Source organism: Vanessa tameamea, chromosome 20 (assembly GCF_037043105.1).
Source record: "Vanessa tameamea isolate UH-Manoa-2023 chromosome 20, ilVanTame1 primary haplotype, whole genome shotgun sequence".
Taxonomy (NCBI): Eukaryota; Metazoa; Arthropoda; class Insecta; order Lepidoptera; family Nymphalidae; genus Vanessa; species Vanessa tameamea.
This window is the reverse complement of record NC_087328.1, coordinates 7,790,075-7,817,202: the sequence shown is the minus strand read 5'-3', so window position 1 is coordinate 7,817,202 and position 27,128 is coordinate 7,790,075. Positions and strand designations below refer to the sequence as shown.

At 31.5% G+C, this 27,128-nt stretch overlaps 1 protein-coding gene and 1 non-coding gene across 3 annotated transcripts in view; one reads left to right on the top strand and one right to left on the bottom strand.

Moving 5' to 3' along the window:
* Cv-c (crossveinless c) overlaps window positions 1-25,005 on the bottom strand; it is a 517,053-nt gene extending 492,048 nt beyond the window's left edge. For both annotated transcript variants that reach the window (XM_064218040.1, XM_064218039.1), the window contains exon 1: window positions 24,545-25,005. In XM_064218040.1, coding sequence (XP_064074110.1) covers window positions 24,545-24,737 — 193 coding nt within the window. In that variant the 5' untranslated portion in view covers window positions 24,738-25,005. The remainder of the gene's footprint in view (window positions 1-24,544) is intronic.
* On the top strand, window positions 24,398-24,470 carry Trnak-cuu (transfer RNA lysine (anticodon CUU)). Its single transcript has one exon. It is a non-coding gene; the product is annotated as a tRNA-Lys (tRNA).
* Window positions 25,006-27,128: the final 2,123 nt, after the last annotated feature.

Sequence of the window (27,128 nt, the reverse complement as noted above, 5' to 3'; positions counted from 1 at the left end):
TATGGGTTACCTTCATTGTAATTAGCCACAGGCAGGTTTCCTTTCAATGTTTTTCTTCATCTCCCAGGCTAGCACACGTAAATTCAATAGTGCTTGCCTTGGTTTGATCCCACAACCATCGGTTAAGTTATACGCTCAAATCGACCATCTTAGCTCTCACAAGGAACATTGTATAAGCGTAAACAAAATATTGCGAAAGAATCGTTGTGCTCTTCAAATACCCCGATTCCCATTGCTTTATAATTAAGGGTCAAATTCATAACCTCCATATTACTAAAGTCGGTTAAATATTTATGTCATTACCCCTATTTCCGCGCAATCAACCTATCGTTACGTAAAAAGGTTATCGTGTTTCGACAGGAAATAACAGACGCGGCGCGTGCGCGAAAGTAAACTTAATACGAGACAATAGTGTGTGGTCCAATACGGAAGAAATGGCGACGAATGTTAGGCCGGATCGGATTGTGTGACGTCATCGCGTCATGACCCTTATGTCAGTGATTCAACATCAGACGAGAAGATCGCACGAACTTTTTTTATTGGCAGTGCCTCTTTTTAAATATTATCTATATTAATAATATCGAGATATTTCGATATTAAGTACATAAAATTCAATGACATTTCAGTTCAACGGGCGGCCATGTTTGACGTGTGCGTTCTGTGTAAAGAATGGATATTGTTAGTATTCACCGCCTTAAATAGAAAAATGTTTGATAATCATAACGCTTATAAAAAAATATATGAAAAGTAAATTATAAGCCGTATTTGTTTAATTTATTTATTTTATTATTATGTTATATGTTATATTATGTTATATTAGAAGTCGGGTTTTATATAGTTGTTGTATATATTTTACACAATATCGAGAAAAAGTGTGCGATCTATTATAGTTTCATAAATAGCTATAGACAGATTTATAAAATAAAGTAATCACAGGTCAACGAGTATGTGATACATAGGAATAAAAAACATACATACTTATACAAAGAGAATAAAATCTGTTATTTGAGCAATGTGTTCGCTTGCCCACATCCACAAAATGTTCAATATATAAATAGATTATAACATAGTGTAGATAAGTAATTAATTTACATATGTACATATGTTCAAGTACTTACTTAGTTTAATAGTTTTTTTTTTTTACTTTCTTTCATCTTAGTTTAGATAGAACATTTTTAAAACCTGCTATAACTATAACGAATTAACCTATAGTCTTATTAAAGCATGTATTTGAAAAAAAAAGGCTAGAAAATATTTCTAATAAATACAAATAAACTTTTACAAAAAAGTAATTTAAAAAAATAATTATTAAATTTAAAAATTTCTGAAAAAAAGTACTCCCTGAATGCGTTAACTAATCAATTTATAGTCACCGTCACTTGGGATGATGTATAAAGATTCTTACCACAGTCGTGTAGTGAAAAAGAACAACTATATTGAAATGATTTTTTTTTTTATTATTAGCAGCCTGTAAATTTCCCACTCCTGGGCTAAAGGCCTCCTCTCCCTTTGAGGAGAAGGTTTGGAGCATATTCCACCAAGCTGCTCCAATGCGGGTTGGCGGAATACACATGTGGCAGAATTTCGTTGAAATTAGACACATGCAGGTTTCCTCACGATGTTTTCCTTCACCGCCGAGAACGAGATGAATTATAAACACAAATTAAGCACATGAAAATTCAGTGGTGCCTGCCTGGGTTTGAACCCGAAATCATCGGTTAAGATGCACGCGTTCTAACCACTGGGCCATCTCGGCTCATGAAATGAAATCCTAAGCATATTAAACTTTCTATCACTTTAAAACTATAAAAATATGATTAAACGCTTCGTAGTAGAATGGACAGAGTCCTGCGCTTCGTTTTAATATTAAAATGTATCGACATTTTAATATTAAAAATTTAACTTTCGGAAATATGTTAATAAATAACAAAACGTATAGAAATATTAAAATTAAACAGCAATAAAAAAAAGTACGCTTGTATCTTGTAATTTAAACACCGAAGCCGAAGGTAAATCATTTGTAATACATCGGATAGTGTTACTGTGTACGAATAAAAAACCCCACTTCCGAACGGCTACCCTGTTTTATGACTAATAATATATGTGTCCCTGTCTAACAAATTGTTAAAGTATATGTTAGAGCGAGATAAAATTTACCAATATTTTACCATGGAATATACTTCAAAATGAGACACCTAAAATTATATTTATAAAACAGTGACCGTGTTGTATGTTCGGATATCCGATCGTCTCGTATTATAACAAAGAAATCGATGGATACGCAAAAATTGAAAAAAATAAAAATATAATTATATTTTTAGCTTTAAAATGACTGAAAAAATAGTTTGTTTATTATGACTTAGAAATATTAATATATCTATTTGGGTTCGAAATTCTTATATAAATGTGCCATATTACACTGTGAATATATACGATTCCGTACGTGAGATCATTAATTTAATTTCAGGCAAGCTTTATTCAGTGTATAAGTTCTTATAACATACCTCATCCCTCCTTATAATATAATATTCAACTTAGTACTGACTAAGCACTCCGAAAAATGTTCCAATATGCTAAAAAAAATCATATTAAGCTCTATTCAAATGAGCTCTTAAGAAACTGTGAATTCTCATATTATAAAATGAGCATTTCTCCGGTAATTTTCGGGATATTGATGCTATTAAAGGTACTGAACCAAACTCTTAAATTAATTACAGTGTTATATTTATTAAGTTGTTTCATTCACGTATATATATATTCAAGAAACATGTATCAATGTCCAGTTGCAAAATCATGTCAAAGAAAAATTGTTTAATAAATAACCCATGATTCCACTCAATGGATTCCTTGTCCAATATAACTAGAAACAAGGGTCCATTGTACATAATTACGAGTGAAAGAACACATTCAAATCGAATTAAAAATATACGTCCATTTTGCGAATTTGCAACACGATCCGTTACCAAAAAGTCTTAAGTCTCCACATATTTTTAATATTCGCGTGACCTTTAAAGATGGAGATAGTTATTTGTCTATTCCAGCTTATGATATAATTAATAAGTCAATATATACATATACGCCTCTTGATTTATATATTTAGATTCGATAAGTGATGAGTGAGTAATTTTTGTTTAGGATATATATCGGGTATAGGAATGCTCAAATTGTCTGCGACGATTGACAGATATGCATAACGGAAATGTCTTTCCTCGGGATGTTTTTCATACCCGAACCGAAGGAATTTAAAAAACTAATTATCATATGACAATTCAGTGCTAATTGCCCGAGTTTGAAATCCTAATGCAAGTCTTTTCCAACCACTGGCCTTTCTTGGCTTATAATATGTTTGCGTTATACTGAACTGAAATTTGTAAAATTTGGTATGAAGCAAGTTTGAACCTCGAAAAAGGACATAGACTACTTTTCATGACGACGATTTCACTAACAACTGACGGACGGCTCTTTAAACGAGCGAAGCAGCGGGCGTAAGTTATATATTATTCTCTTCTTAATAAATAAAATATTCCCTCGCTACCTATATTTTGTCAAAACGTTTCATTAAAATTCCCGAGATTCAAGTTTTTATCAAAATATTCCTTCTGAATACGATGTCAGCGGTTCCCAATAAATAAATTCAATTTTAAAACAATATATTGTCGTCTACGTTATTAAATATTATATATTTAAAAAACGTTCAAGACATATCAACATAAGTTCACTCATATTACCTTTTAGTTATCAATAAATAATTAATTATAACTTATAAAGACATGATTGAAACCGGAACCGCAAACTGGTATTAACCAAACGGTAAATATAAATTTATTACGGTAATGCACGACAATTTGCATTAGCCGATTTAAGCAATAACGCTTATAATTAATTTAGCCCTAATTAGAACAAGTTAGCTTGCTTAATGAGAAATGTTCGGTATACGTCTCACGTCTCACTATCCTAATAAAAGTTACACCTTTCTAGCAATTTAAAGTGAATTTTATTGCCAGTGAGTGTAAATTTATGCTCAAGTCGATTAAAAATAGATTAATCCATTTTATAATAATTGATTATATTATAATGTTGATTATATATATTAAAACGATTTGTTAAATTAATAAACATTTATTATTATTGTATTAATAAAATATTGGTTAGCATCTGTGCAAGTTCGGATAAACTCAAATCATATTTTACAAAAGGGTGAGTGAGCTAGTGGAACTACACGCATAAGAGACCTAGCGGCTCAGTTCCTAAGATTCGTGACACATTTATAATAGTTATTATTTCTTACGACGATGGTGACCATCAGTTGGCCTATTTGCCCATACCTACCTAAAATCGTATATGACATATACTGGAAAAAATGTAACATACTTATCTCCTTACAATTGTTATATGTTCAAGCAATTATCCATAAAATATATTAGAGATAATTAAATTAAGCATAAAACCGATCACAATCACGTTAAAGTAAAACTATCGGTTTTGAAGTACATAGTTTTAGTGGATAGAAAACTTGGGTTTTAATAAGTGGACCACTTCCACTAAGTTTCCATATATTGTAATGTTGTTTACACCTTTAAAGACGGAGTCACTTCGAATGTTACCTATATTAGTTTAGTGATAAGTTAATGGTGAAACCATTTCAATAAACAAACAAAATAAAAATGTTTATAATTAATATCGTATCACGAATCAATACAACACTTATAAATATGAAAAAATATTTAAAAATAAGATAATATGTTGTATATATCAGGAAGCACTTAAAAGTTTTGCAATGCCTTTGTCTAGACACTCGTGAAACGCAAAACAAAAATATATAATATGTTTCATATTTCCAAACACATATAATTTAATTTATGTAAAATAATAGTATATTCTAAAACGATAAATCGCGTATCAATTGGAAAGGATCATCGTATATTTAGTGGAAATTAATTTAGTTAGTGATTTGAGATTTTTATTATTTAAGGCGACTCATGCTGTCGAGTATAACACAGTTTTGTTACGAAGTACGTTATGGTGATTCATAATATCGAATCAGTCTTGACAAATTATAATAAATTTTAACAAAAAATCAACTAGCTAGTACTCGAGACAGACATATATATATATCTCTCTCTCTTCCTCTCGGTATCGTACCATGAAAAAATAATAATATTTTATATTTTAATCAATCTGAGAAATCATATGGCTTACATGAAATGCGTGCGAACTCTCAACATTTTCTCATACTCATAATCCTACAGCAATACAAATACGACTAGACGAGAGAGCCCAGGAGGCAGAGAATTGTATCTACTCTGATATTCTTACTTCAAAGAGCCAACCACATTTGACTTATGACGTCATATACATCGTATGTCACACTACTTGAAGTCAGTCAAGGACCCACCTAACTATTTGAACATTCAAAGGTTCTCTAAATAGCCAAATTATATAAGTAATAATTGTGTGTTAATTGTTAAAATTATTTCTAACAAAATACTCATATATATTTAAAACTGTTTGTAAGGGATAACCTTTAGCAACAGGTCGTCAAAGGTCTTCTTATTTTAAGTAGAAGGTCTTCGATACAATATTATCTTGAATTAAATTCTAACTAACCTAGTATTATTCTGATATATATTATAGTTTTATGTGAGTATTATTGGGTTGTAATGTGTAGCTATTATTGTGCTTTAGTATAAATATTCTTATATTATCGTTATTACCCCTCTCTGTATCTATATCTGCACCTTAATTGCTTTCGTTCTAAGGTTCTATCACCAAAGGTTGCCTGTGAGGGATCGCTAAAAGCGATGAGACCGCCTTTGCGCACCATTTGTCAAATACTTTTGGTTCATCTTATGTAATCATGTGTTGCGTAATAAAGTATTTAAATAAATAAATGTTCTAAAAGAACCAAGAAAATTATAATTGTATATAATTCTTGTAAATAATCGAATAGTGATTAATTAAATGAAAATGGTTGTTACTTAAATGAATTACTTATCTAAACGTCTTAGTAGCACCTTTGTTCGTCATTTTGCAAGATAAATTAAATATAGATCGGAATGAATTGTACCACGAAATAGAAGCAATAATTGATTTATTGCTTCAATTCCCATTTAGGAGTAGGTACCTAGTAGGTAAAACATTTCGAACAGATGTATGAAGTCCGGATTATTGCGTCCACTGGTAGCAGAGCTGCTTCATTTTACACCCAGAGGATAAGAACCGCGAAAACACTGAGAAATACTGATAGCATTCCTGCCACCATTCCATGCGATCATGGTTTGCACAGTAACTATTTTCAACTCTACATGTACATGTGTTTACATGCATTTTGTTACGTAATAATAATATTAAATATATATAGACTTTCCGAAGTCGTCATGACAATGACTTAGTAATTATATCCGGTGTGCTCTAACTGAAAATGTTACGTAACTATAACGTCACATACTATGATAACATTAAAGTATTCATATAATTTACATTAAAGTTAATGTTTTTAAAAATACATTTTGGGAATGACTTTCAAAAAATTATATTAAGCTTAATTTAAAAAGACTTATTAAAATTCTACATTAACTTAAAAAAACGTGACAGAAACTGAACCTTCTTCAAATTTGACCTTGAAAATTAATTCGATTTATTGATAAAAATTGCTCTGAGTTTAAACATTATAAGTTAAACGTCACCCATGTAAAAATAAACCAATCTATATATTTATCATGGGTAATATATAATATAATATGGTCTAATGATTATCATTGCCTACAAACGCTTCGCCTTAAGAACGCAATTTATCAATATCGAAAAAGATTTCTACCTATATATTACTACAAAGCGTCGGGCTTTCCAATGCGTTTAGCGGACCGACTATCAATTAGCCAATAAAATTTATATCGCTGCTAATAAGACCCGCGGCTATCTCTATAATCGATTTAACATAATCAATTACTAACATAAACCGATTCTAACATCGGATTATGTATAAAATCAGAATTCCACAAAAAAAAATTGAAAATAAAAATATAAGTGAAGTGCATTTTATTGGTTGAGACAACAGACGGATTACTATTTACCGTTAAAATTATCCAATCGGAACACGTTATTTATCTTTTATTAGCTTTAAAGATATATATTTTATGAGGGTGATCGCTGTTTCATTTAATTTGACGTAATCTTTCACTAAGTGAAGTTTATCATGTTGAATTTATGAGTGATCGAAGTTGAATCACAATGAAATGAACTTGAAAATAATATTCATGTCACTTTAATTGAATAACGTACAAAGAGTGTGCCTTTCATAAACAGGGTTGTCACACATGTGGGCTTGGGTGCAATTTTATCTGTGGCTATGTTCGTACAAATCACCAATAACAATTGTCAATCGTTTACTATATCATAATGTTTAGTTATGAAATAATTAAATAATCATTCATTGTTAATCATAACGAAAATCATAGTATAAAGAAAAAAAAACTAAATATTAAATAGTTGGGGACATAAATACTTTTTTTCCGGCGATCGCAAAGAAGTATTTATTAAAACCGACTCAAACATCGAAAACGTACAGACGTGATGTTATTAATATATCATTTTATTAAAAATAATCAGTCTAATAATTTTTAGATCAGCTCCAACACACAATATATAAAGCCGTTTTGCATACTTATAAGTTTATTGGAGACCCTGTAATTAGTTTTAGTCAAGCTCTAGTATTACGTTCTTGTATTCCAATACGACGATGGGTGAGCCAGTAATTACAGGTAGTTGCGGTAAGGTGTTGGAAATTACAAAGCTTGTGAAATTTCGGATTGTAAATTTATATATATTTATCTTGTTTTATATAAAAAAGATAAGTATAGAATAATCTCTGTCTTATTCTTTTGAATTATGAAAGAAAGAGAGAGAGATATGTTTATTAGTAAGGCATTCAATTATAAGCCTAAATTACAACATAAATTACCAAGAACTTACACACACAGTAACAATAAGTGCGTGGGTTTTAATTAAACTTTGTAATTTAATAATTTAAATTTGGAATTATAACAAACGTTTTTATCACAGGTTTCATAATATTTTAAAGTTACTAAATTTTTGACGACCTCCGTGGTCGAGTATTGTGTACACCGGTTTTCATGGGTACGCCACTCCGAGGTCCCGGGTTCGATCCCCGGCCGAGTCGATGTAGAAAAACTTCATTAGTTTTCTATGTTGTCTTGGGTCTGGGTGTTTGTGGTACCGTCGTTACTTCTCATTTCCATAACACAAGTGCTTTAGCTACTTACATTGGGATAAGAGTAATGTATGTGATGTTGTCCAATATTTATTTATTTATTTATTTATTTATTTAACAAAAGTTCCTTTACAACTGTAAACGAAGTTGCGCTTACATTTCATATGAGACTGTAAAATACTAGTTGTCCGTCCCGACTTTGTATGGATACAATGAAGATTTAATTCCGATACTTATATATTTTTTTCGAGATTTGAAAATAAATGTTTAATTTAAAATGAGCGGCAATGGAAGACTAAAATTGAAGGATTCATATCAGTCGTTTTATGTGATAAATCATGAAATTAAATTTTATAAAATCTCAAGGTCGGCAACAGCGTGGCCTTCCGCGTCCAGTTGACAAAACAAATTAAAAAAAAATAATTTTAACAATGGAATTTTTTGTATAAAGATTTTGAATATGAAAATATTTGACGACCTCAGTGGTCGAGTAGTGTGTACACCGGTGTGCACCGGTTTTCATGGGTACTCTACTCCGAGGTCGATTCTCGAGGGTTCGATTCCTGGCCGAGTCGATGTAGAAAAAGTTCATTAGTTTTCTATCTTGTCTTGGGTCTGGGTGTTTGTGGTACCGTCGTTATTTCTGATTTTCTATAACACAAGTGCTTTAGCTACTTACATTGGGATCAGAGTAATGTATGTGATGTTGTCCTATATTTATATTTATTTATAAAAAAATATATATATTTTTATGTTACGAAAAATATTGCCATAAATGTAATCGTACATATAATCCTGTTTCATTTAATTATATAATCGATAATTATAAAAATCGTCGCTCGTAAATTGAATTATGATTATTGCAATTGCACATAAATAATGACCGCCATAGTTTATTTGTTTATATTATATCTGAATTCTTCTTAAGTCCAATTATAAATTTCCAATACCGTATTTATCATTCCATAAAAGTGTTGACCTAAAAATTCTTATTACGGCTTGTTTAAAAAACTGCGTCGACTTTAAATGGTCAAAATTCCATCATTCGGCATGGCCACCCTAGTTATACATTTCATATAATTGTGTGCGACGTTAATTACAAAAAAAATAACATTTATATAGCACCAGTTGTAGCCCGCGGCTTCGCTTGCGTTTAATGGATTTTTCATAGCTAATTTCATGAAATTTGTTTCAGTAGTTCGGTCGTGAAAGAGCAACAGATATACAGAGTTGCTTTCGCATTTTTGATATTAGTATAGAAAAAAGTTATATTATGATAAATAATTTAAATTCATTGCTTGAACTTAAGCCCGAGTTGAAAGAAGGACCAACTCGTATACCGTGAGAGCAAACGTCGTGACGCTTACTTATCCCCTCTCTGCCACCCTCTCTGATATGTATAATAAATAATTCGTCGATATTATATTATTATTATAATAATAAAATATATATTTATTTTATTTATTATATCCCGTAAGTATTTATTGATTTCTCAATTATAAATTATTGGAATAATCATCCTTTCCATTGTTTCTCTTCTGTCGAGCGTCCCGTGAGAGCCACATTTTTTTTTATGGCATTGTTTGGCGGACGAGCATATAGGCCACCTCATGGTAAGTGGTCACTACCGCCCATAGAAAATGGCGCTTTAAGAAATATTAACCATTCCTTACATCGCCAGTTCGACACCAACCTTGGGAATTAACGTGTTATGTCTCTAGTGCCTGTAGCTAACCTACCCAGACGGGCTTGAATGTCGTTTCCGTTATGTCAGAACAATTTCCCGGTCAAAATATATTCGACTGAAGTCACTCATTGAGGGGATGTGGGTGTCTCAGTACAGGGACATTTTAATTAGTTTCAATAACATCACTATCAATATAGCTCCAAGTTGTTTGCGAAGTTTGTATATACAGATGTTCGAGGAGACGACTTAAGTTACCAAAAGCCAAACCCAAAACTTTATATCCAAATTTATTTTAATTATACAACTTCTTAAACTTTGCTTAATTGTAGCCATCTCATTGAACTGAAGAAGGCGTTCATATTTATAAGTTTTGCTATACATATTGAATCAAAAATATTATACAGTTACGTTATAGTATCTTTTTCAATTCTTCATCTCAGTAATACAATTAATTGGATATCAAGAATGTATATTAGTAATTTAAATAAAGCTAGGAACCGATTGGTATATTGGATTGCTAATAAAGTGCATTTGTATTTCATACGGTTACTTCCTCAAAGTACAACTGTCCTAATCCTAGCCTGTCGAGCTACACGACGCACGCGTAGTAATTACCATACAATGAGTGCGTGCTCGTGCGCATCAATGAGAAACAGGGTGTCCATGGTTTTAGTTAATTTACATATTAATAAAATGACATTTTTCTTTATAGACTACTAGTACTACACTAGTTGCCCGCGGCTCCGCTTGCTTTTGAGGGGTTTTTCGTAACGTGTTATGCATAAAAAGTACTTCCGTGGACTTTTAGACTGCTTCACACTAAAATTTCATACAATTCGATTGAGTGTTTTGACCGTGAAAGAGTAACAGACTGACATATAGACAGGAGTTACTTTCGTATTTATAATATTAGTATTTGCTCTAACTAAAGAGACATGAAGTTTAAGTGTTAGCATAGCAATGTAGATACTCATTGCTAGAAAAATACTATACTTGTATTTGTTGCAACTATAGTGTGTCCACTTTGAAGTATTTACTTGGTGGTAGGGCTTTGTGCAAGCTCGTCTGGGTAGGTACCACCCACTCATCAGATATTCTACCGCCAAACAGCAGTACTCAGTATTGTTATGTTCCGGTTTGAAGGGTGAGTGAGCCAGTGTAACTATATACACAAGGGACATAAGGTGATGTAAGGAATGGTTAATATTTCTTACAGCGCCATTGTCTATGGGCGGTAATGACCACTTACCATGAGGTGGCCTATTTGCTCGTCCGCCTACCGATATCATAAAAAAATATATACCAGTAAATTTAATTGCATTTTAATGATCTTAACTTTTACCGTAATAACTATGAGCAATGTTGACCACTTACAGTCTGATAATCTATTAACACGTTAAACTATTCATGTTATTAATATCAATAAAAATAAAACCGAATAATATTGATGGTTAATTTAAATTGACTTCCGCAATCTCTTCGTTTTTATTCCATTTTCCTATTTGAACACCTTAATGGATGAACAAGCTACTCGAATCTTGAATAGATTCAATTATGGGACCTTTTAATACAAAATACAAATTGGTTCGATCACAGTAAAAGTAATTTCAATTTAGGGATTTCTATAGTAAAACAAGTTGTTCATAGTATAACCTATTAAAACATCGCTTTTCGTTTTTAATTTTCGAATTTTCGAAATAGCGGTTTCCATGCACAATTGTAAAATATGAATTTGTCTATTTATATACACTGACACGCACACAAACACGGGCGTGTTTGTGTGCGAGACAATCATTCGACAGTTCAGAATCTCGCCAGATAGATTGTAATCTAACGATATTTACAATTTTACGGTGACATATACACATGATAATAAAATAACAAAACATTAAATAATATCACAAACGTTAAATCAATTTTATCTAACTACAAAGTACATCCTCGTCCTTCAAGACAAATGGTCAGCCTACAGCGAGCATCGGTCCTTAACCCTGCCCTATGTTTATCCAACTGACTGTTCACCTCACTCATTACATTTTCCTGTTCCATCCCTGCACTTTGCAGCAGATGCATGTCTGTAGTGGCACTTTAATTAAAAGCCCGCATACCACTGGACTAGACGAATAAAATAACGTACTTGTCGCATTTGCCTTTTGGTAGAGACGCAAAATTTTATAAAGAGCGACTGAGATTACATTTTTTAAATAATACATGTAATCTCTGAGAAAATCTCCAATTTTGTTGTTATATGTAATTTTAAAAAAAAAGAAAATCGAAATAATTTAATTCAAGTAGATAAGAATTTACAAACATTTTAGAATTGCTATATTACTAGATTAATCCAATTTAAGGTTACCACTAGTTCGGAATATAGATTTAATCGAAAGGAACGTTCGCTCGTTTTCTTTTGTGCATAAGCGAGTTCTAATTCAATAGACCTATATATGGATATATCTTACTACTTACCAGTGCCACCTGATGGTAAGTAGTTACCTCCTCCCATAGATGTTGGCACAGTTTATAGTACAATGTACTAATGGCCTTGGGAATTAAGATGAACTAAGATGGATATGTATGTACTTTGTCCCTATAGTTACACTCGGTTTAGTACCCCTTACATAACAATATAGCAAAATTATGTATTTGCACTATTGCTATAAATTTCACGCAAGCACTCAGATATGTATAATAACGGCAAATAAATAAATAAAATAAACATTAAACCATGAAGGGAATGGTCGTTTGGTAGTCAACGACGCAATACAGTTTGAAATTTGGCTCGTCGCCATAACGTCAATAATATTTACGATTGAAGTAATTTTGCAAGTTTTGGCCGGAAATTATATATACCCTAAACTTACTGAATTACATAATGCGTAAAATAGAAAGTTAGTGTCCTGAATCAGCGATTGAACAACCCGTCAAACTCAGACCTTGGAAATCAAACTAAATTCATATGCTGTAAATAAATATATTAAATCGAAGTCATTTTGAATGAGATCCCAAATACACAACATTAATGTTTACTTCTATATTTATAATTAGGGTAGGAATAATTGCGGTTTTATTAATAACTCTGTAAGTTATTATTAATTACTGAGCAGATCATTTATTTAGATCCCAAAAGTGTGGAACAGAGAAATATATATGAAGTAACGACAATGTTCAATATTATACTAATGTTTGTATTCAAAAACAATTGATGTAACAATGAGAGACTCAGAAGTTACACGAGGTTTTAAAAATGAATTAACATTTTCTTCTTGATGGTAGGTACCACCCACTCGTCATATGTTCTACCGCCAATCAGCAATAGTTGGTACTGATGTGTCTCGGTGATTTGGTGAACAAGATTGGTGGCACATTGGCGATATAAGGAATGGCTAATATTTCTCATAGCGGCAATATATATGGGTGGTGGTGACCACTTACCCTCAGGTGCCCTATATTACCGTCAATGTAATAAAAATATATATATATATTGTATTATTGTCATATTGCTTCTAGTAATGACAGGATGGCTGGTTTATTTTTTGCCCAGAGAATTGCTATTCAACGAACAAATTATGGTAGTATTATTGCCAGCATTCGGTCATGATTTTTAAAATTACTATTTTTAATTTTTCTTTCATAAATTAAAATTATTTGTAAAAAATACATTGGTAAAGAAGGCATATTATTCTATTCAAGATTATATAGATGATAAAAAAAACGTGGAGTTAATGCTTGTTGACTTCCAGGCAGGATATATAACGTACATATGTAATTGTATTTAACTAATATGACTGTATTTTTAGATGTTGAAAAAGAGTAACTACTGAGTTTCTTGCCGGTTCTTCTCGGTAGAATCTACATTCCGAACTTGGTAGCTTTAATTAATATAGTTTTTTAAATGACAATTCAAAAGAGCTTGTAAAAGCTTACTTGAATAAAGTATATATTTATTTGATTTGATTTGTATATAATTAAAGATAAAATCTCAATAGTACTAATGTAAATAAAAAAAAATTAAATAACAGAAATAGGTAAGTATCAACCAAAAAGTCTGTATACTAATATTTATGACGATTGTCTATACTGTAAATAAGTTGATGTCACGTTGTGACGCCGTTTAGCGCCGAGTGATTAGTAGAATAATTCTGCCCAATGAAAAAATACGCATATTACTTTCATAGTAATCCGTCACACACTGTCAAAGTATTTTAAATCATAAAACTTATAATTATTTAAAATTTAAAAAGGGATGCCTAAATTGTATTTTATAATCTACGAACCATATTCCTAAGAACCACGTACACATAACAGTTCAATAATCAACGTGTCTAAAAGTACCCGTAACACAAACTTATGTCGGAAGTTATTAAAAACCCAATGGAATTTTAATGTTTATTTTCGTTTCAATCCAAAACTATTTTCATAAAACAATTTGTTTATCAAAAAGCTCGAACGTAAACTTACGCGTTAACTGATATCATTAGTTTTTAATACGCAGTTTACGTTTACGTTATGGTTCCGACCATAAATTTTATTGGAATCATTGCGCAAAAAAAATCACACGATAGACATTTATTCGATATTAATGTTTATTTGATTCCGTTATTTATTTATTTTATCAATAATTATTGTTACGTAACGATTTGTTTATTCGTATTTGTGTTGAATATAATTATTTTATTAGCTTTCGTCTTAGCGAAGGTATTAAGTTTCTTAAATTATGAAATTAAAGAATTTCGATTTCGTTCTGCATTGTATTTCCTTTCGTTGAAGAAAAGTTATACAAACTGCCTTTAACTGACATGACATTATTTAATCAAATAGTGATGTCATCAAAAACAAAACTTGATAAAATATCCATTTCTCGCAACTCGGTTCTTCTACCGTAAAAATTTGTGAGATCCATGTCGGTTGATTTATACTTAAGGGACCTTCTATCTTAAGTTATTACGTAATTATCTAATCGAACAACATCTTATAGTGACCACATTATTATTAAAAATCTTTTATGTTTAAATAAACTTGATTGACTTCCATCAAATTTTGAAGCTTCTATATGTCTACTAGAATTGACTGAGTGACAAAATTAAGAACTTTGACTTGTTATAATTCTTAAACCTCTGGTTCAAACTTCAAATTGAATGAAATTTGAAATACACTGTGTTTATACAATGCTTGCTTGGTTACTAGAAATACAGGCTTCTAGTTTAATCCACAACGAAGTTATAAGGGGTCGAAAATGGCCTGAACTGCTTCAAGAAAAAGATGATACGGCCGAGCCGCTTTTTTTCACTCAACTTGGCGGCAGATAGAAAATAATTTGTTAATTTTAACAAAATTCAATAAACGTACATAGTTTCTATATTTATATATATGTATATTTATGTATGTTTGGACATAACTTCGTCTCATATAAACAGACTTGAAAAAAAAAAAATTTTTAGTTCGAAAATGCTTTATATGTATTTATAATAATCGTTCTATTTAAATACATGACGTTGAGTTTCGGATACAGATAATGGAACTCTTCAATGAAAGCAAATCACCCACGACTCCTACATTATTTCTATATGCAACTGAAGTCTGTTTTTCTTTGCTAAAATCTTTTTCAAACTTACAATTGTTTTGATATTTATTATACCTAGTCTTCTAGGTCTAAGTATTTTTATATTTTCGGGACAATACAATTAGTGATAGTTAATATTAACAGATTTATTCTTGTATTTAAAAAAGTAACGCCAATTTTCACTTTTAATTAAATTATTTTATTTATTTCATTTAGTTTCTGTTATACTGGTTATTTAATTTGATTTTATATAGGTTACTTTTTATCGTAGATCATTATTTTTGTTTTATATAATATTTTATGATATGTATTTATTATCTTTGTCTGATAAATTACTTCTACCGGTCCAACCCGGGGCTTAAAAAATGAACATAGAACCTTTAATTCGGCGGCCTTATAAACTACCTACTACATAGATTAACGAGGCATTTATTTCTGCGCACATTTTTAATTTAAAGTCTGTCTTACATATAATTACCAAGATCATAACTATAATTTATGATTTTGCACTGTGCCTAATATTGTTTTAATAAAATTATTGTACGCCTATTTTCTTAGCTGCCTTGTAAACTTCGTCAGTATTAGAGTACATGGAAAAACTTGACCTAGTCAATTACCTTTTCATTCAAGTCAAATCATTTATGACGCCTCGTAAACCAACTACGAATAGAAAAGCTGAAGGTAGAACAAAAACTGAGACAAAACTATACGCTACAAATGCTTGGAATAGAAATGAAATCTGCCAAGAAAAAAAAACAATAAACTAATCAAAGAATAAAAAATAACATATATCAACCTCCCGATACCCTATCTAAAACATTGATTTAAACATTAATAGTTTAGGATTTTTTTTATAACATAGCTTTGCGGCGCCTACAGAAATTTTGACCATTCCATATAACGCCAATGCGCCACCAACCACAACTCTTAAACCGTAACACAATCGTAATTTTTGCCACTTAAATGTATTATAAGCCCTTAATCCGTCTTAACTTAAAACGATACTTCATTTATCCAATTTTAAGCGTTCTAAACAAGAATAAAGGATATTTTATTAGTAGCTGTAAACTTATATTTTAGTTTAAGTTCACAATGTGAGATTTAATTAACGGTTTTCAAGCAGTTGCGACAATTCGACGACTACGGATCAATATTTAAATGTTATTGATGTCATATCCTTGTCATAGAATGTATAAATGAAATCCTCGAACATATCTGACTATATTGCTGGACTATATTTATTAGAAAAGAGGTTTTAATAACACAATTCAATTTATATTAGAGCCACTGTATTAATAATCTCTATTCGGAACTCCGTTCGGTATAATACGCTATACATTACCAATATATAACTCTTGTCAAATGCGATACCGATCACAAACAAAAAATATTTAATTTAATAAATAAGCTGACGTAGTTCTGTAACACCTAACTAAAAACCGGTACTTGAGTATTACACCGCAGCAACAAAAAATATTCTGCGAATAGGCCAATATGGAAAGTTAGGTTTTATTTATTTATTTTTTATATACTTAAACAAATCTAACCTAACCTTTAGGCTGCTAAGCGTTAATACTGAGACCAAAAAAAAAATATGTAAAATAACTTACATAAAACTTATACTAGAAGATGCAACGCGTTTCAGAGAAAATTTTAGTTGTTATAATTGTATAAGTAACTTTAAAGTTTCACCCGTTTTAGATAAGACTATTGACGTGATAATCAATTACTTCAAATGCATTTTTATACGCAAAGGTATACGTATGTTATTATCATATATAATAGTAAAATATTATCAATTATTTTATTTAGTATCAACAAAACCTCAACCAAATTCGATTGAATAGACAACGGATACTCAAATTAGCCTCACATCGTATCAAACGTAGTTTCGCTTAATAATTCGTCTTCAGTTGTTATTGACAATTAAACGTCCAATTAAATTAAGAATTTGGAAGCGTTTCAGTTTAAAAGCAGAAGTAAACAATGGATGTTGAGTAAACCACACAATTTATAGCTTCTATTCTTTACGAGTATTTGAAATCGTAAATTTAACTTTCACAGCCACTACAACGAATTAGAAATCTATATGCCTTTTCGATATCGTAGGAAGTTGTGCGTTTGGATATACATGTTAATATCTATACTATATGACTCGGCGGCTTTGTACCAGCCTGGGTAGATACCACCCACTCATCATACGTTCTACCAACAAGCAGCAATACTTTGTATTATTGTGTTCCGGTTTGAAGGATGACCGAGCCAGTGTAACTACAACCGACATAACATCTTAGTTCCCAGGCGGTGCATGGTGATCTAAGGAAAAAATAAATAAAAATAATAATGACGACCTCCGTGGTCGAGTAGTGTTTACACAGGTTTTCATGGGTACGCCACTCCGAGGGCCCGGGTTCGATTCCCGGACGAGTCGAGTGGAAAAAGTTCATTAGTTTTCTATGTATGTTGTCTTGGGTCTGGGTGTTTATGGTACCGTCCTTACTTCTGATTTTCCATAACACAAGTGCTTTAGCTTACATTGGAATTAGAGTAACGTATGTGATTTTGTCTAATATATTTAATAATATGCCATAAAAAAAACTTAATTATCAATTATAATGCTGAAGAATTTATTACCTTGAACGCGCTTGTTTCTGAGGATACCGAATAATTACATTTTTATTTTAGCTCATCAAAGTTCATAAATCATCGTAGCGTAAAGACCAAAATTACGCTACGATTCACGAAGGAGAAGTGACATTTAAGCGGGATAAAACTGCGCGGGGGAGCTAGTCGTATAATAATATTATTTTATAAAATAAAAGTTGCAGCGGTTCAAAGTGCCGCAATAGTTCAAGGTGTCGGGATGGAATAGGCAACCCTCACATCGCTAGACAAACAATATACTATTGATCTTTTGAGGCTTTGAAACTTTGAATCAAACAAATAACAAAAATATATAAGTACATAAATTAAAAAACAATCTCAGATTATATTAAAGTATTAACATTATTTTAGGATAATATTTTAAAATCCTCTAAAACTGGGTTCCAACCATTAAATAGACTTAACTTTTTCCTAGGGATTATGAAATTAATAAGATTCTAAATATTTTTTTGAGTAACCCTATTTTTAACTATTTTCTTACAATTTAATTAACTGCCATTAAAATTACCTTTCATTTTTCTTTAAAACGAAAACTTTTTACGTGGATGATGATGGAAGACCATGGAAGCCATTCTAAAACGATATTAACGAACCGTGCGGGACTTTTCGCACACTCTGATAATCTGATGGTTGTCCAGACACAGAACCAACGGCTTCACTTGCCTTTTGAGGCTCGAGAATGTAAACTTCCAGACTTTACAATTTTTATCGACCCGACCCAGAGTTTAAAACCAGGATATCAAGAACTGCAGCCAAGCACACCCACAAGCGTGTAAACATTACTGATACATCAAGAGATTATTGTTTTTACAAGCAATCTGGATAAGTTGAACATTTATATCCGTCTTTATGTGTATACTGGAAGTTATATCGCTGTCTTTAAAGCCCTTTCGTCTAATCTACGTTGTGATAATAAGAAAGCCAAAAGGTCGTAAACTTTACTGCGCGGTTACATATTCGAAATGGCTGACTTAATTTTCTTATTTCTATTAAAGTGTTTTGTGACTCCAAGAAATATTAAATATTATCTATTTGATAAACTATAAGTGGATTATTAAATACTATTACTTAGATTGAGATTGCCCTGAGGCTAGAAAATAAGTTTAATCGATGGTTGTGGGTACAAAGTTTCAAGCCTTAGAAGATATTATTGAATTTTTATGCGATTAATTTACAGAATTATTATAATAAATTCATGTTAAAGGAAAAATACCTATACGATGTATGCGAATACTATATAGTCTTAGTTTGTTAAATAATTTGGTATTAGAAAAATAATAGCAGTTTTAATTTACTTAAAGTAAATATCTTAATCATCGTTTTGATTAGTTAGCAATTTAGGAATTACGTAACAATACAGTTCATAATATTTTAATATTCCATTAAAATATTAGAAATCCATCAACGTGCCATTTCTCGAAAAGATCGTCTATACAGCTTCTACAGGAGTCTAAATCAATAATTCACACGTTGTAAGTTCGCCGTATAGACTAAGACCTAGGTCATGAGTTCTAAAACTAAAATCAAATATCAACTAAAGTTCAATATAACTTATTATAACTGTAACATGAAAATACTGGATGAATGAAAATACTTTTAACAGCCTTGCACCGTACAAGTATGTTATTACTAATATAAATATTCGAAGGAATTTAGAACTTATCACTATCAATAGTAAGGCTAAAATAAAATAAAATGACCAGAATAAAATTACAGTACGAAATTTACGCAGAAATTTTAAAAATGAATGGGAAAGAGAAACGTTTCTTAATCAGTCGAGTAAAAAGGTTTAAATTGTATTTTAAATTCGTTTTCTTCCGCTACTTTTCCCGACGATAAGATAAGATTACGTCCTGTGATACAGATGGCTCAATGACATGATCGTCATTGGTTATCATCAGGTTAAGGCAAGCTGGTGGATAAAATAACTGATCAGTGTGCATGGTGTAGTACAAATCAAGTGAGCCTGTACTAACCTCCATTGATAGTACAAGCTCTTTTGAAGCTGCTTATATGTAGGCAAGCCGAGATGGCCCAGTGGTTAGAACGCGTGCATCTTAATCGATGATTTCGAGTTCAAACCCAGGCAGGCACCACTGAATTTTCATGTGTTTAATTTGTGATTATAATTCATCTCGTGCTCGGCGGTGAGGGAAAACATCGTGAGGAAACCTGCATGTGTCTAATTTCAACGAAATTCTGCCACATGTGTATTCCACCAACCCGCATTGGAGCAGCGTGGTGGAATATGCTCCAAACCTTCTCCTCAAAGGGAGAGAAGGCCTTAGCCCAGCAGTGGGAAATTTACAGGCTGCTAATGTAATGTAATGCATATGGAGGCAGACGACCAAGTGGGCCACCTCATGGAAAGTGATCACCACCGTCCGTAGACATTTGACGGCGCAAAATGTGTGAAGAATAAACATATCATTGCGCATGCACCATTAACCGTAGAAACTAAGATATTATGTCCCTTGTGACCGTAGTTACACTGACTCACTTACTCTGTCAAGCGGAATACAACAATACTTAGAGTGACTACCCACCACCAAATAAGGTACAAGAAACATAATGTACGCCTGATCGAGTGACACAGCAGCCAATCTCAAAGACGTCTATATCTGCGCAAGATTGGGCAGTAGCTGTATTATAGTGCACAAGATTAGACTGTGCTTAACACAGGCTTACCTCTATTGCCTTACTAACTGATAAATCCAGATAGTAATCTTTCAAACAACCAAAGGCTTTAAGTGTTCTGTGGCATGGGAATGTATCACTGCCACAAATGGTAGTAAGGCTTTGTGCAAGCTCGTCTGGGTAGGGACGACCCAGATATAACTGATAAGTTATACGTAGTAATATTTGATAACATATTATATCGTCAAACAACAGCCTTAGTATTTATGTTCTAATACTTTGTTCAGGTTTGAATGGTAAGTCCACTACAATCACAAAAGATATCACATCTTATTTTCCAAGATTGGTGAAGAATTAGCGATGTTACGGATGGTTAATATCCTTTACGTTTCACTGGGCTTATATGGACTAATTAGTACTTACTAAATAAATAAATCCTGGAAAAATATGTCACTTCGATTTCAAATAACATTCATACGACTACAATGAGCTATAAAATCTAAAGTTTTATCTCGATTGTCACTTGGATAAATAAAATCTTGGACAGAATACTTCGGCCGCGGTACAAATATAACGTAAATTTTCTTTATAATACATCAACGTCATTTTGAAAGGAGGTCCCGAATATACAACATTCGTTTTTATGGCCATACATTTATTATATTTAAAGAGAAAATAGCTTTCGATGGAAGAGCTGTTATTTATTGCCCAAACGAATACTACGTACTAAACAGACTGCGTATAAGTATAGACAGATCCCAGAAAAGTATGAAATGTAAACTAACTTTTAGTTATGCCAGTTTACTTTATGTTTGGAAAATTGGCATTGTGGATAGCCAAAGTCAAAATATTATTTATTCAAGTAAGCAATGAAAAAAAAAAGTTTTTAAATTGTCGTGTAACTAATAAAATTCCAAGCAACCAGTGGTTGCAAATTTATGAATGACAAGACACTCAGTTAATACACTATTTGACAAATAAAATATACCCATATAGTATATCGAAAAAGAGTTATACTACGAACGAATAGACTTACATTTCGGATATCATCACGATGATAATGAGTTGATACCTAACCCCTTTCGAAATATACATGAACAGTTACGTTTATAGGCCCTGTATTGCACTGCAAAATATGTATTTATTTTACCCATTGTGGGTATAAATATGCATATTTATATACATAAGTTTATTCTGTAAGCGACTCATCACACGCGGTGATAAAATAAACGTTGCGTAAAAAGCGCTCAAACGTTTTTTCATCGTTTACTCCCACGATGTTCAAACAAGCGTATAAATAATGACTTTGTGCAATTATATTGCTCACTGGCGCAGGTAGCGCTACGAATTGAACTAAAATTACAGGAATACATGAAGAAATTAAACGCAAAGTTACTTTTTTTTTAAATATGTGAATGTTTTTTGGAACGAAGATCTTTTACGCGGCTTACAGTAGAGTCAACTGTCTCCTTCAGGCGTCCTCTCCCCCTCTTTCTCTTTCACGTCTCTTTTTATTATATAGGTTTAATATAACACGATTTAAACTTATTTTTTGTTATTGTTTTAATTCACATGGGAGTTAAATTTATTTCTTGTCTTTTATGTATTATCAAAATTACTTTATTTATTTCATTGTCTTGTGTTTAATACATGATATATTTATATATATTTCAATATAGATACAGATCTTTTGTATATATTTATAACTGAACTATTACACAATATTACAAAGTACAACTTAGAACTAATTTAACACAACACAACGGTCAACATTTTTAAAAAGCTTTAAAAAGCGCTCGTACGAAAATATCTGTGTATATTTCCTATTTTGCATTTATTGGACGCTTTGCTCTCGGAGTTTAAAATAGAGCGTGAACCAAAACAAAAAAATCGATGTAAAGGGCACATAGCCGAATATACAGAAAAAGTCGTAACGAATGTTCTATGCGATAAAAATAACAAGCATTAATAGATTGAAGCGTTTCTTCGGTAGTATAATATCGGATTTCATTGAAATTATTTTTTATACATTAATCAAATACATTTCTGAATGTTTATTTCAAAAGAGCTTGATACACGGTATAATGAAACAATCTCGGTTAATATAAAAACTGTAATGATGCGTAAGATTTAGATTATTATATATAGGGTTCGAGATTAGTACTTTTTACGGGAAATCACGTAATTTTCAACCGAATTTGGACACTCCATGATTTTGTAACCCACTATTTTCTCAAAACATTCGAACAAATTTCAATCAATTAAGTAATTCTAGTAGCCAAATAGATTTATATCTGTAAATATATTTCAAAATGTATTAAAATGTACCTCCTTCGAATATTGTAAAACTAGACTATACCGATGTTATCACGTATTTTCCGCTGGTATATTTGAAAATGTTTTCGACAAATTGACACAACACGAAGTCGGAAAATGGATGATAAAATCGAACGTCTAAAAGAAATATAATATCAATTTAAAATTTATCTTAAAATTATTTTAAAGTTATGAAAATTCTAGACATTCTGTAATACATTTACAATGTCCCTTGGTGGTTTTATTTTAAAAAACATCTAATATTATTTTATATGAAGCTGTCACCGGTCATTGACTTCATTACTGTGTATACTTTAGGTATTTGCAAAAGACGATATTAATCCTTCAACTTGGTTCGCTTATATTATTCTTTGACGGTAACTTCATAATTTATTCTACCGCCAAACAGCAATACAGATGGTAGGGCTTTGTGCAAGCCATTTTGAGTGGATACCACCCACTCATCAAATATTCTACCGCCAAACAGCAATATTTAGTAAAGTAAAGTGGACTTTTACCTTATTGTTTTATTTTGTATTGGTTTTATGCGTTTCATAGAGATTCATTATTATCAGGCTGAATAGGAATTCACGAAGACGGCAATGAGAACAATTATTACAACATTGTATTATAGTACAACGTATACATTTATAATTAATTATGTATTCGAAATTGTTTTTTCAATTTCATTATTGTTCGTTAACCATGACACAGTGTTTTGTATATTTATTTTTACTTATAAATACATATTACAATGGAATACAATAATTAATTGATTAAAATTTATTTGATGGACAATTTTAACAGTTAAAAAAACATAAATACAATAACGACTTTATAATTTGGACCAATATACATATATATATACAAACCGTTTTTTCATATGTCAGTTATAAATAAATCATTAATTTTATTAATAGATAGATTATTCACATTTTCCTCTCACTTATATCTTGTAATTCTATATTTAAAAAAATGTAATTTCGATATTGTTCGCACCAGCAATTTTAATAACAAAAACGCTGCGTTAATTCATTTTGCTTGTCAGGTTCAATCGCTTTTGAAAAAACCTTTGTTTGGCAACATTGAAGCACTTTCAAGCGCTGTACAACATTTTTTACCTTTTTTTTACATTCGATGTTTTGAAATATTTTTAAGTAACTCTTGACAGCCGCTTTTTTATTGTTTTTATACAACAATATTCTGTAGATTGACACTTTTGTAAATTTGATTGAATTTTATTAAATAGCGGAATGACTTGGGAGTAAATCAACTGTTTGCTCATTTAGTTTTACTATCAGCAGCCCGGCTAGCTCAGTCGGTAGAGCATGAGACTCTTAATCTCAGGGTCGTGGGTTCGAGCCCCACGTTGGGCGACAGTTATTTTTTTATTATAGCCTAACTAATCAACTTAAGAAATATAAATCAGTCATTTTAAATAAAAACTTACCTGCAATTTTCCGTTCCCTCATTTTCCTCCAAAGCTGCTCAGCTTTTCTCATCGGCCAGTTTTCTATCTTGGCACTGAAACTTCTAAAGAACTTATATTCTTTGAAATGTGACATCCTTCTCTCCATTTTGCTTGGCGTGTGTCCCGGAGGTGGCGGTGACGGCGCCTTTGGCGAAGTTGATGGGGATGCCATTTTACTTTTTCAAAGTTCGAACAATGTTGCTAACAAATTTATTGTTTTATTGTATCATGTGTATATTTTACTTGCAACACTATTTTTGTTTTTAGAACGGTTGCCTTCATTATAAATTCGGATTTTTGGCTTGGTCCCTACAATAAAACTTTTTTTCAACAATAACGGGATACGTTTAATTTAAATACGTTATAATACGAATAATTTAAAAAAACGAATATGATATTTGATTATAAATATTCAGACTTAAACTAATACTTTTTTATTCAATAAAAATTAATAGACTAAGAATGACTAGAAACGTTTATTTACATCATTGAGATCATAAATAAGAGAGTCCGGTAAATAACACGATTTTGCGGTAGAAAAATATTTTTAAATAAATTTTAGTTGACAATAAGTGTAATATTCTTATTTTAGTTTTGGCAACAAATAGACAACACTTTATCACCGTTTTTCTTGATTAAATAACCTGAAACAAATAAGATATATCTTATTATATATTTCTTATGAAATAAAATAATGAATGGGGTTCCGTTTAATCGTTTGAATACTACAAGCCTTGCCCTGACTATACTTGAAATGTCATGAACCTTGACCATAAATATGTTTGTCTTTTTATTCATAGAAATTACCGTCGTATATATTAAGACTGCCTCGTTCGTCTAGTGGTTAGATATAAGGTCGCAGATCCCTGAGCGGAAAAAAAAACAGTAAAATCTCGGAATTTGGGAGTTAGAAGTGTGTACATTCCCGTGCCTCGGACAGCAAGTGAAGCCGTTGGACCTGAACTGGCTTCGGTCATGTCACATTTACTGTCCCGTCCCCGTCCCCTCGCCCGTCCCCTGTCACATCGGATTTTGACAGTTAGGGAGCGCACATATTTGTGCGTTAAATATGTCTCACGTAGTTGGCTGATTGGTTTAGTGGCTCTCTTGACAATGGTCGCTGTGACCAAAATCAGTCACATATAATGCATATAGTATAATTGGGGTACTCTAGTTACGAGGATTTATCGTCCGGTTAGGTTGTCTTATGCCTAATAATGTTATCCGCTTAACTTCATTTTAATAACAGGCCAATCTCGGAGACAATGTGTTTACTTGGGATCTTATGCAGCCCCGTAACTGTGAATTTATCGGATATCCGAAATAAAAATCTATCCGAAAACGTAACTAAATCCAATAAAAAATATTTATTATAATTTTGATTTCTGCATAGTGTATGTAAGTAAGTAGAGTGTACATTTTTTTTAAAGGCTATTTGTTCTTTTTATGCTATAGCTAATGAATAATGAAAGCCTATAAATAAAGTCAAACTGTTACCTTGTAATTTTCTCTTTTACAATTTCTAAACAATCTGAAACGATTGGATAATCCGAAATAATTTCGTATCCGTAACCATATCTGTAAAATATTATTCATATATCCGTATCCGATATGGATACGGATATATGTCCGAATATATATATCCGTATATATATATATATCCGAAATGACATATCTAATACATCCTTGGTGTGTATATACTCGTACAAGTGCAGAGTGAACAGGTTGCTTTTTAAGCTTGGAAATTTAATTCTACGATATCCTGAACTTAGGGTTGCTACTGAGAATTTATTGACAAACAAAATAACAATTACATTTAGTAATTAATTATTTAATTTTTTTTATTAATTAATAATGTTTTCTACTGAATAATATCCGGATGTGTTATAATTATTTTTATATAGTCCAATTTTTATTGAGTTATGTTGTGACAACTTTTAAACATTTTTCGACAGATGTTTATTTATTCCTAGGCCGGCCATTAGACGATCAATGTGGCATGCGTTAAACTCAAGACCTTGAATCAAGATATATGATCAATTGGTGGATTAAAATTGATTTTACTGCAAGTCTGATTTATATTATTTACCAATTTTTGGTAAATAATAGAAACATAAGACACGAGATGAAATAAAAAACAAAAATAATAATTATTAAATATTAGGTCCGTCTTACATATGAAATTAGCTTGCTATTATTAGTTTTGTCGTATCATAGTAGTCAGTTTGATATGAAATATCTCCTCTTTGGTTAAGAATTCCAAATTCAAAATTTATAAATTCATTTAGCGTTATGTACGTTTTTGGTTTCAACGTTTTCGTTCTGGAAATTTCAACCTTCAGAACTAATCCCTTGGACGGCCGGAGACCTAAGTGGAAAATGAAGAATTAAATAGAAGCGGATCCATCACAAAGCGCCACAGAGATAGCTGCAGGCTTCGGGGTAAGTGATAATGTATACTTGGATTAATTAAATACATTTTACAAAAAAAAAAAAAATGGCTTTATATTGCTGCCATACAAAGCGCCATTTTAATATGTAAGGACCTAATATAATAAGGGCA